We start from the raw sequence: 12,416 nt of genomic DNA, 5'->3' as shown, positions 1-12,416 counted from the left end.
GACTACGTTTTAAAAATTAAATGGCTGGCCTATATCCGGACCTTCCTCTTTGACCTTGGAATAGAAAAATATTATTCAAACCCCGAAAATATTGGAGAACTCTCAAAAAATAACTTAAAAAGACGAGCTTTGGACCATCTGGGTAATCTGAGACTACAAATAGAAGCTGGGAAACAGTCGGTGCAGCACGCAATAATGGTTCAATCTACTCTCTTAATGCAGCCCTATTTAAACCTCGAGATTGGCACCTTCGACCGATTTCTCCTGATAAGATTCAGACTGAACATATTTCACAAACTGGTAGCTTTTCCAACGCCAAACGTTTGGGACCCAAATCCACTTCCATGTCCATGCGATGGGAAATCAAGACAAACCACCCTCCATACTGTTCTGTTCTGTAAATTCTATCAGGAACACCGCAAACTTTGGTTACTAACTCTTTTAAAATCTTGGGGTCTTAGACAATGCCGAGTAGCCATGTTGAGCTTGCAGCTTTTGGATACTGAAGCCACATGTTACCATGTTCTTAACTTTCTGAAATGTATACACGGACACAGGAAAAACCTTTAAAATGCAATAGTACTGTATAAATTACCGAAACCCCTTTTTTCTGTTTTTAAGTAATCTGTAATCATATCGCACTGCAGATTTATTTTTACCTGTACTGCTTTTATGGATCTTTAAAAAATCCGAATAAAGTTTATTATTATTATTATTATTATTAGTGGTAATGGAGACTTGGGGGGCATTGTCAAATGGTGGTAGTGAGAGAATCCGTAGCAAGGTGGTCATTGGGGGGTGAGGGGGGGCGTCACCAAACATTGTCGCACAAGGTGCCACCAGGACTAAGGCCAACCCGGAGGCCTTTATTACAGAAATTTCCTTAGTCCCAAATCATGTGGTAGTGTTGGTAAGTTCACTTGTTATTTCCTATGAGGTTTAAATGCACACCACACAAGGAGGGACTTGCAGGGCACTGGGTGGATTGGTAGGTACTGCCCTCGTCACCCCGGGAGATTTGGGAGTGGTAATTGCTTCACAGCACTCAATTCACAACCAAGCAGTTACTCTAGGGAAGCACTGAGCCTACTAGCTAACTCTGGTACAGGGACAATAGGCTTCAGCAGCAGGTTGAGCACTGGGAAAGAGCTGCAGTCAGAGAAAGAGGTATTAGTTATAGAGGTCAAGCTCATCAAAAGGCACCAAGGACGAGTTTAGAGGTAACAGGGAAAAGAGCAACGGAAAGTAAGAGGAGAATGGTGGAATGAAAGGAAGGCAGGCTTGGTTCAGGGGCAGATAGGCTGATTTGGTGCAAAGAAATATTGGAGTCAGAAGAAAAGGCAAAAGGGTTTGTCACTAACGGAAGTTGTCAAGATGAAGTTAAAGAAGAAATTGTTAAAGGAGTTGGGAATTGTTTAGCGGCCAAGGGAATAGTTAATGTTTGTTTGAGTGCTGTGAGGACATATTAAACTGAGCGGCAATAAGCAGATGTTTTTTTTTTGTACCTGAGCTCAAACGGCCTTATGACCACAGCAACAAGGTGTACGTGGTGATCCAATCCCAAAGTATGTTTGGGAGATTAAATGGCTGCTGAATCCATGCTCAACATATTTAAAAAACATGGCTGAAGACCACAAAAGAAGTGAATTGTGCAGCAAAATAAACCGCAACATACATAGAATTAGGTTCACTTAAAACCACAAGTGTGCAACAAAATGTATTTGTCTTCCTGTACTGCACAATAAAGCAGAGGTTTCGAAAAGACATAAATCTGTCCTCCAGAATAGAATGTTTGTAAGTACTAGTTTACAGCACTGAAGAATTGGATATGCAGTACTATGCAGCAAATGATAGATAACGAAGCAAATGCGGTAATATAAGTGGTCTTTTTTTTCTTTAAAAAGGCCATTCATTAGTGAAGCAGGTACTGCTGCCAGGTGTGTAAGTGGCCACTGCTGATTATCAATAATTAAGCAGATGCAGAAGGACTGGGGCCTATGGGTTTGAGGGGCCCACTGCATCACAGTTATCACTGTCTACCTATAAAAAAAAGGCATGGGAGCTTATTTTCCTTTTTAGCATTAGGACTGAGGGCACCTTTGCAGAAAAAAGGGAGACCTGGTGTGGGAGCTTCATGTTTTTTCTGAAAGGAACAGAGAACCTCATTCAAAATCGGAGAGATGGGCAGGCATGGTGGGGAAGAGGTGAAAGATGTAGAGGAGATAGCCTGCTACTCAGGACTGCTGTTATCAATAATACAGCAGGCGTAGTTGTATTTGGGTCCAAGAGTGTGAGGGGCTACAACACCGAAATAATGGGGAGCAGTATTTTTGGGACCACAGATGTTTTTGTTTGATGCATTTGCTGTTTTATAAGTATCATACTTAGTGTGGTTAATGAGCTATAGAAAAAGTATTCCTGAAATCATCTCATAAGCCTGTCCCCTGCACACAGCCATGTCCCTCCCGCTCCACCAATCATTGCCCTAAAGTTTTGTAGGGGGGCCCAACCTCAAAACATTTTGCTAGGGGGGGCTCGGAGCAAAAAAGTTTGAAGATCTCTGCACTATACTCATCACACTCCATATTCAAAAGAAAAGAACTCTGGCAAAAAGCCCCACATCGGGCTCGTTGGGCATTGCAGCGCCGGCCCAATGAGGAGCTGCCTGATGATGAAGCATGACACCCCTTCGGTGTGTGAGGGCCCATGCCCCTGTAAGGTGTACTCCCCTCTAGTGCTTACTTTGTAAGAACTCTCCCTCTCTTTTCCATAGGATCTGCATACCCATCATTTCACAGTTAACCTCATGGAGAGCTTATGCTGGACCTTTATTTGCCCCCGATACCTTCCCTTGTTTTGTATAATTGCCACAAATTTCTAACAGGTTACTGATGTGTTTAATTTTGCACTAGATTTTTTTTCTTTATTCTTGATGTTTGCAAACATGTTTGCTCTCTCATGTGAAAGAACTATGCACCAAGGTTTTAAGTGGTTTGTGGGAAAAGTGATGATGTGACCATGTATGATATGAGATAAAGAACCTCCTAGTGTACATAAAAAGATATTGCACGTCACCTCAGAGTTCCAGAACCTTAAAAAGGAATGGTTATGGAACTCTTCTGTAACTTGCATGATCCTTAAAATATACAGCTGGGGGTACCATATTCCTTATATAGATTAAGCTTGCAGTCACTATTACATGTACCCCGTATCAGACTCCACAAATAGGGAGGTATGGCCTTTTCCTATCTGGCCCCTAAATACTGGAATAGCCTTCCTGTCTCCTTGCGAGAAATTCCATTGTATCAAATATTCAGAAAACACCTAAAGGCTTTCCTGTACTAAAGGCTCCCTCCTCTCTGTTTTCTTTCCTCGGGTAGGGTCTGAGTAAGCGCCGAGATGCCTCAAGGTGATTCGAGCGCTATACAAGAGAGTATAACATAACATAACATAACATAACATAACATAACATAACATAACATAACATAGTAGTTTCAACTTCTTTAGTAGAGAATTTAGCCATTAGAATATTTGATTTTGATTTGATTTGATTTGGAAATTTATATAGCGCACAAATACCCAAGGGCGTCTAGGCGCTTTTCAGTAGATTGCCAGAAATAACAGAGAAGAAAAGCTTAGTTAGAGAACAACCATGTTTTAGTGCTTTTCTGAAGGAAAGCAACGTTGGGCTGTTATTTATATCAATCGGGAGTGAGTTCCACAATTTCACTGTGCCCAGCACAAAGCTTCCTCCTCCCCAATGTACCTTGTTGAATCTGGGGGTGTGGAGGAGTTTGCTCTGCGCTGATCTTAGATTTCTAGTTGGATAGTACCAGGAGATGTGTGCTTTTAGGTATTGAGGACCATTCTTGTGCAAAGCCTTGAAAACTAAACAAAAGGATTTAAATTCTATCCTTTTTCTCGCTGGGAGCCAGTGTAGCTTTCTTAATCCTTGGGAAATTGAATGGAATTTCGGAATGTCCAACAGCAATCTCGCTGCTGCATACTGCACCCGCTGCAGTTTGAGCATGATCTGTTTTTGTATGCCCATATACAGGGGATTACCGTAGGCGAGTCTAGCCAGGGCTAGAACGGTCACAAGTGATTTACTGCCTTTGGTGGAATAAAAGACCAAACTTTCCTAATTACCTTTAGATTCAGGTGGACCATAGATGAAACCTTATTAATCTGGTGTTGAAAAGTCAGGTTATCATCGAAGATGATGCCCAAATTCTTTACCTTTTTGACTGGGACTGGAAAATCTCCCAGGCTGGCTGGCCACCAACTATGCAACCAAAAAGATGTGTCGGAACCCAGCAGGAGTAACTCCGTTTTACGCCATTCAGCGTTAGGCAGTTCATGCTCATCCACTGATTCACACAGGACATACAACGGTTAAAGCGGTCAGCTGTTTCCTCTAAATTACTGGAGATGGACACCACTAACTGAGTATCGTCCACGTAAGAAATCACAGAGAAGCCAAACTGCCTATCTGGATTCCCCTCCTCATCTGTTGAGGGCAACTCTATTTTCCTAAGGTACTCAAAGATGTGGGTTTGTTGTGTTTGGTTTTATTGTGATGAAGGATGAAATACTATTTCTCTAATACTGATAACATTTCTTACTAATTCTAGGTCATTTTTGTTGATTTAATCTCTACTGGCTCCTGAAGGTGAGCATCTTGCCAGATTTCGCCCCTATTTTAACGTCTGAGATTTACGTTGAAAAGCTTTTTTTACTAGATTTGATGGTGTCCAGGGTGTTTACATGCCCTAGGTTTCTTTCTGTCTCTGTTTCCTTTGAAAAGATGGTACTCATTATCTTGTTTCATTTTGAAACACTACATTTCCTTTAGTAGTATCCATCTGGGTTGTTTTCAACTAGCTTCTCATGTGGCTCACTGTATTTCAGTACTCTTCCTTTGGTTTTATTTTACTTTTCCACTTTAAGGCATCCATGCTGGGGATCCAAGTTCAAGTTGACGAATCCACATAACCTGAAGTGGCGACATCAGGTATGGTAGGGATGCTGTCTACAAATACAATGCAACCATTATTTAATTTGTGAAATAATTAGTGCTGGAGCCCAAACTTTACAAAAGGGGGTGGTGATGGACGGAGCATCTGAACCAATCAAACACTCACACCCGGTCAACAGATCTGGGTTTAATCCATCACCGTTCTTTAGCCCACTCTGCCACCCCAGTTCAGGCATGGCCATATGCAAATCAGTCTGACCCTGTGCCTCATGGGCACAGTCTAGCCCGAACTGCCAAGCCATGCCATGTCTGAACTGGGGTGGCTTGGTGAGCAAAATAATGATGGATTAAACCCTGATCTGTGACTGGGGGTGAATGTTTTGCCATTGTGCAACATTCCGTCCATCATCTTTGTGTGTTTTGTTGTTCACCCTATGCGGGAAGGGTATGCCCAGACATGGGTCCCGTGCTCACTAAGCCACTGGAGTCAAGCTATCCTGGCTGAAGACGGCTGAAAGCCAGAAACCTCTCCTAGGATGCTTGATTTCGGTCCAGGGAAGACATGGCTTGGCAGTTCGGGCTGGACTGTTCCCATGAGGCACAGGGTCAAGACTGATTTGCGTTTGGCCATGTCTGAACTGGGGTGGCTTGGTGAGCAAAATAATGATGTTTTAAACTCAGATCTGTGACTGGGGGTGAATGTTTTGCCATTGTGCAACATTCCGCCCATCATCTTAGTGTGTTTTGCTGTTCACCCTATGTTTGTAGGGTATGCCCAGACGTGGGTCCCGTGCTCACTAAGCCACTGGAGTCAAGCTATTCTGGCTGAAGACGGCTGAAAGCCAGAAACCGGTACTAGGATGCTTGATTCCGGTCCAGGGAAGACATGGCTTGGCAGTTCAGGCTGGACTGTTCCCATGAGGCAAAGGGTCAATACTGATTTGCATATGGCCATGTCTGAACTGGGGTGGCTTGGTGAGCAAAATAATGATGGATTAAACCCAGATCTGTGACTGGGGGTGAATATTTTGCCATTGTGCAACATTCTGTCCATCATCTTTATGTGTTTTGCTGTTCACCCTATGTGGGAAGTGTATGCCCAAACGTGGGTCCTGTGCTCACTAAGCCACTGGAGTCAAGCTGTCCTGGCTGAAGACGGCTGAAAGCCAGAAACCGGTCCTAGGATGCTTGATTCCGGTCCAGGGAAGACATGGCTTGGTAGTTCGGGCTGGACTGTTCCCATGAGGCACAGGGTCAAGACTGATTTGCATATGGCCATGTCTGAACTGGGGTGGCTTGGTGAGCAAAATAATGATGGATTAAACCCAGATCTGTGACTGGGGGTGAATGTTTTGCCATTGCGCAACATTCCGTCCATCATCTTTGTGTGTTTTGCTGTTCATCTTATGTGGGAAGGGTATGCCAGACATGGGTCTGGTGCTCACTAAGCCACTGGAGTCAAGCTATCTTAGCTGAAGACGGCCGAAAGCCAGAAACCGCTCCTAGGTTGCTTGATTCCGGTCCAGGGAAGACATGGCTTGGCAGTTCGGGATGGACTGTTACCATGAGGCACAGGGTCAAGACTGATTTGCATATGGCCATGTCTGAACTGGGGTGGCTTGGTGAGCAAAATAATGATGGATTAAATCCAGATCTTTGACTGGGGGTGAATGTTTTGCAATTGTGCAACATTCCGTCCATCATCTTTGTGTGTTTTGCTGTTCACCCTATGTGGGAAGGGTATGCCCAGACTTGGGTCCCGTGCTCACTAAGCCACTGGAGTCAAGCTATCCTGGCTGAAGACGGTTGAAAGACAGAAACCGGTCCTAGGATGCTTGCTTCCGGTCCAGGGAAGACATGGCTTGGCATTTCGGGCTGGACTGTTCCCATGAGGCACGGGGTCAAGACTGATTTGCATATGGCCATGTCTGAACTGGGGTGGCTTGGTGAGCAAAATAATGATGGATTAAACCCAGATCTGTGACTGGGGGTGAATGTTTTGCCATTGTGCAACATTCCATCCATCATCTTTGTGTGTTTTGCTGTTCACCCTATGTGGGAAGGGTATGCCCAGACGTGGGTCCCGTGCTCACTAAGCCACTGGAGTCAAGCTATCCTGGCTGAAGACCGCTGAAAGCCAGAAACCGGTCCTAGGATGCATGATTCCGGTCCAGGGAAGACATGGCTTGGCAGTTCGGGCTGGACTGTTCCCATGAGGCACAGGGTCAAGACTGATTTGCATATGGCCACGTCTGAACTGGGGTGGTTTGGTGAACAAAATATTGATGGATTAAACCCAGATCTGTGACTGGGGGTGAATGTTTTGCCATTGTGCAACATTCCGTCCATCATCTTTGTGTGTTTTGGAGCCCAAACTTTAGCTCAGAATCCCATGACCAGCACTACGGAATGTCTGAATAACAAGGCTAGGTTATCTCAATTTCACCTCAGGTCTCTTTAATCCACCACCAGACACTCCCTGTCCTTTTTATCAACCTTGTAGGATCCTGCTTTCTACCTTTGTCACAGCTTTCCTTCTTTCTTTCTTTCTTTTTTTCATTCTTTCCCCCATTCTGTGTGTTTTCACTATCTTGTTCTGGGTCAAAGTTTGATGAGGAAAATTAAGTGTTGGTCTACAAAAATGAATGCCGGTGAGCCCCACCTGCAACCACTGCCTCAAATTAAGCACTGAATGTAACATAAGACATAATCTGGTCTGTTTTTTCTACTGCTCTTGTTACTGTGGTAGGGTGTTTATCCTCAGGCAAACAGGCTGCCCAAGCTCGCCTCTCGCTACTCCCCGGACCCTCTGATTTATATTGAGTTTATCCTCAGAAGAAAAGTTTTAAAGATTTTTAATTAACTTTCCGAAATGTTATTATATACATTTAACATTCTAATTTTACCAATTTAACCTCGCATTTTACTTAGTTTCAATAAAAAAAAAACAATGATGATGCTACAAATCCGAGGATACAGCACGACTGTTCTTATGGCACATTCATCAGTTAAGCAGATTCGTTGAAACAAAAAAATCTAATTGAATAAAAACAAGCACTTTTTGGGATCATAAACACGTTAACATTTAACAGGGTGCTTTTTAAGTCTTTTGGTCCCTGTATCAATATCCTTTGCTTTATTTAGAAGTCAATCTATAATTTTCTTAGGCTGATCATGACGAAGAACATTTTGTTTTTAATCATCTGCTTTTGAGTCATTTATTTGTCAATTTTATTTGCCGGGTCGTTTATGTGAAAAAACATAGATAAAGCAAAAGTGCATCTTTACCGCTAAAATGAGGATTCATGAAATAAATTAAAGATTACGATTTAAAGAGGACTATTTTAGTGTATATATCACATCCGCTAAGCTGCATTTAAACAGGCTACATACATTTGCTTCCCACCAAAAAGGGAAAGCCGTTTTTTTACTTTTCTTAAATGCTGCTGTAATAGATTTTAAGAATGCTCTTCCTGGCCTCCTCCGATGTCACTTCCTGTTCAGAGTTACAAGGCAGGTCGCTATAAGGAAGGTCAGGCTTAGAAAAAGAAACAAATGAACTGGATGAAAACAATTTTGGGCTGGGAAACCTGGCAGAATTGTCAATATTACAAGTATTTTTTGTAGAATTCGAATTTGTGTATTTGAGTTCTCTTCTTATTAAAATATGTTCACCTCGAAGCATTTCAGTAAGAGGTGATATCCTGCCCTTTTCCTGACATAAAATTTCCCTTTCAACGTTTAAAGGTTGGCTAACTTTATGCATAAACTATAATCACACCCATAGTGCGTTTTTTCTTTAATATTTAAATTCTCTCTTCAATGTCTCAGCCCAAATAGCTAACATATATCTCCCTACTCGCCCTCTCTTCATATGGCTTACCGCGAACCTCTAACCGCACTAGCAGTTCCAGATTACCAAATAGGCAAAGTAAGCACCGGCCTATGGGCCCCACTCCTTTTAGAGGCCCCATGACAACGGATCAAAACAGTATTGATTTGGTCTTGAAAGAAAATTACAATCAAGTTTTCTTAAATGGTTTCAAAAAGATAGAAAAAACGAATCAACTCAAAGAAATGAAAACTTTACATTAAAGACTCTATAGAGAAAATACTGTATTCATGTATTGTACCCACTGAATATTCAAAGTTTTGTTGGTTTATTAAAATTAAAAAATATATAATTTTTGTCCATTAACATTATGAATTGCTAATGTTTAGTTTTGTGTAATAAAATTGATTAAAATTATTGTTTGTGAAAATAAAAAATGTATTAGGAGATAATTTGAGAGTGGAGACTCGACATTTCGACTGCCTAGTGGCCTCCACAGGGTTTAGTCCGGCACTGCGCAGTAGAAATAATACATCTGCTCTGTAGCAGTAATGAATGCACTCAGGAAGACCATTTAGTGAAAACCTTAAATAATAATAGCTCTGAGAGCAAACGCTGACATCTTACACTACTTATACCGAGGCTGGGTGCATGGACAATAATTGCTGTACTCGTTTGTTCACTGTAGCATCCAGCAAATAAAACAAAATCAAGTTAATTCCCATGAAAACGAGATTGCAGAAACTGCTTACAGATTCATCACAAGATAGATTGTCAATTTTCAGCTTTGTTGTATAAACCTTGGTGGGTGAGGAGAAGCTTGAGGGACTTATGTTCAGTCATCAGAGGGGTGGTGGCTGTCCTCTGTGGGACCTGTCAGCTAACCCTATAACTTTCAGACGTACTGTACCTTGACTGATAATATATTGTACCATAGAGCCTAAAAACAACTGCAACCACCAATCAAGCCCAGTTTAGATACCTTCTGCAGGGATACACCATTACAATAGAAAACATATCTACGGAGACCCGGAATCTAGCACATATCCACCAAAGCGCTGAGATGTTTCCAAAGGGACAGATTGCCCCCAGCGCTTAGACCCTCCCAATAGATGTCATACCTCTTAACCCACAGAAACACTCCAGAGCCGAGATCACCTGCACACACTCCAGTGGTTAGAAATATCTTACTGACTGATCGCATGACTTGGACAACTCCACAAACCCATACCCAGGTTCTACTAACATCCATGGACACAACCCTGGAATTATGGACACCCCACAGACCAACACTTGTTCATAGAGAAAAGCCACAAACGCCTCTTTTGGTTTAGAAAACTCCCATGAAGATCCTGTCACAGGATTTGGAACCCTCTCCAGACTTTCCTGGGCTTAAACAACACCAACAGTGATTCACTCAACCCATGGCTTAATACATTTAGCAACCAGAGGGCCACCAAGGAGCTTAAACACCCACCACCACCATAACCACATACAATTTAGAAACCTTTAACACTTAAGGACCCATTTCAGGCCTCTGAGAGTCCCCAGAGACCCCCACCAGAGCTAAAACACTTTGAATAGTTTCAGAACCATCCTTTAATCTTATCAAAGATCCACCATCGTAGATCCATCCTGAAGGTTAGGTCTTCCCACAGACAGTACCACTTATTAACAACTTCCAATGGTCACAGACTCACCCAAGGGTAAAACAGCTCTCACCAACCCATGGCAAATTCTGTTCTGCCTCTAACTACTAGAACCATTTCAGGGCTTAGACATATTTCAAAGATCCATTCTAGGACTTAAACAATCCCACAGATCCACCCACAGCTTAAAATCCTTCAACATCCAGATACCCAACCACAGCTGGCACAGACCCTTACCTTTTGGCAGCTCACACAAACCCACCCGTCTTTCAGAAATAATTACCACCCAGAGACCACTCCTATGGTTTACCTCTGCCGTTACCTCTTCGTGGAATTCCTCTTCCTGGTCACTGCCAAAGGTCTGAAGCACTTTGGCTTTGTAAACTTTCCAGAATGCTTGACTCATGGCTGCTCAAGAGTGGAAACCACCTTCCACCAATAAACATCCACGTCTCGGAGGGAAAGGCAGCAATGTCACAGATAGGCGGCTGCACACATCCACAGGCCACCGACTCACAATCTGCTAGCTCGAAGTGCGAAGTCTTGACAATCACACAAGGCAGATTCACAAGCTGGAGAGATTACTCATTTCCAAGCCACAGAATCACTAACACGATGCCTTGGACACGTGTAAGACAGTCATAAGTCGGAGGTCTTGTATACGCCGCAGTCGCAAGCAGGACAGTTCTCCTATGTGAGTGGCAAATCTGCTTCTTGCCGTAGTCAACGGGGATGTTTATCCTTATGGGAGGCCCTTTCATCCATGTGTAGTGATTTCAGATGATCCCACCATAGGGCATGCCACCTTTAGTGTCCATGCGCTGGAGAGGGACAAAAAGAATGTAGTTCCCCAGCTGTTGCAGCCCAGTGTGGAAGTCAGCTATACATCCAATTTGTTGTGGGGATGGTGTACTGATCTTTACACTCTGTTGACGAGTTCAGCTGGTCTTTACAGTTTGTGGTGGAAACCAGTTGGTCTTTACACTCTGTTTGGAGGTCAGCCAGGGTTTACAGTTTGTTGTCAAAATCAGACTATCTGAACACCAAGTTGTAGGTTTAGATGTCGCCACTCAGCCCTCTCTATTGGGGAGGTGAGCCGGTCTAAACTGCCTCTTGTGGTGGTCAGCAAGTATGGGCAGTCTTCTGTGGCGGTGAGCCAGTCCTCTTAAAATGTCTTCTTCTTATGGTCTTGTGCGCAGAGTCACAGATGTTGGTTTGCCATTTGCATAAAGCGTAGCGAGGTTAATCAGTCTTGTTTTAGGGGTAAGTGCTGGTCCACAGCTCCGCCACTTTTCTCTCTCTCTGTCCTGCCAGCTCCACTGCTTCCCCGTGAACAGCCACTGTCTTGACTGACAGCGAGGAACAGAGAGGCTTGAGTGTCCTGCACGCTCCAGCTGCCCACATGGATCCAGTGACTTCATTAAAGTTTTAGGAGCATCTCCAGAACTAAGCTGCAGGTAACAGAATCCGGGCACACCCACAGAGCGCTCAACCAGACTGGCGTTCCAGGCATCAGATGTACGAGGCCGGCCATGTTTGCTAGCTTTGTCTTGAGGCTGGAGTGTACATCGCTCTCAGAAGGAATCCAACCCCTGGTCTTGCAAGATGTCTCTGGTGCACCCAAGCCAACTGTCTCATGGTACTGTAGGTTGGCTTTTTGTCAGCACAGTCTGTCGAGTTCGTTGACAGGCTTTCTGCCTCGGCCCAATAAATTCCCTATCCCTATTTTCTCCTTGGTCAATTGAAGGTATGACCTGGGAGTGAGCGCCTAGCATGTAATCAATTAGGCAGTGCTTAATTTGCTCTGGTGGTTGCGGGTGGTGTGCAGCGTCACTCATTTTTGGGCACCTGGACTTATTGTTCATCAACCGATTTTGACCCAGAGCAAGACAGTCATAGTCAGGGAAAGGCTAAAAAGTGAGGAAGAGAAAGGTGAGAAAACAGTAACATACGAGAA

At 43.5% G+C, this 12,416-nt stretch overlaps 1 protein-coding gene across 2 annotated transcripts in view; it reads right to left on the bottom strand.

Annotated features, from left to right (window-relative positions):
- C2_1H1orf232 (chromosome 2_1 C1orf232 homolog) overlaps positions 1 to 11,792 on the bottom strand; it is a 62,582-nt gene extending 50,790 nt beyond the window's left edge. Inside the window, exon 1 of one of the 2 annotated variants that reach the window (XM_086958927.1) lies at positions 10,770 to 11,792. In XM_086958927.1, the coding sequence (XP_086815053.1) occupies positions 10,770 to 10,865 (96 nt within the window). In that variant the 5' untranslated portion in view covers positions 10,866 to 11,792. The remainder of the gene's footprint in view (positions 1 to 10,769) is intronic. The other variant, XM_086958928.1, reaches the window with a different exon arrangement.
- Positions 11,793 to 12,416: the final 624 nt, after the last annotated feature.

Source organism: Lissotriton vulgaris, chromosome 2_1 (assembly GCF_964263255.1).
Source record: "Lissotriton vulgaris chromosome 2_1, aLisVul1.2, whole genome shotgun sequence".
Lineage (NCBI taxonomy): Eukaryota > Metazoa > Chordata > Amphibia > Caudata > Salamandridae > Lissotriton > Lissotriton vulgaris.
The sequence above is the reverse complement of the archived record's forward strand: the minus strand, read 5'-3'. Positions and strand labels throughout refer to the sequence as shown.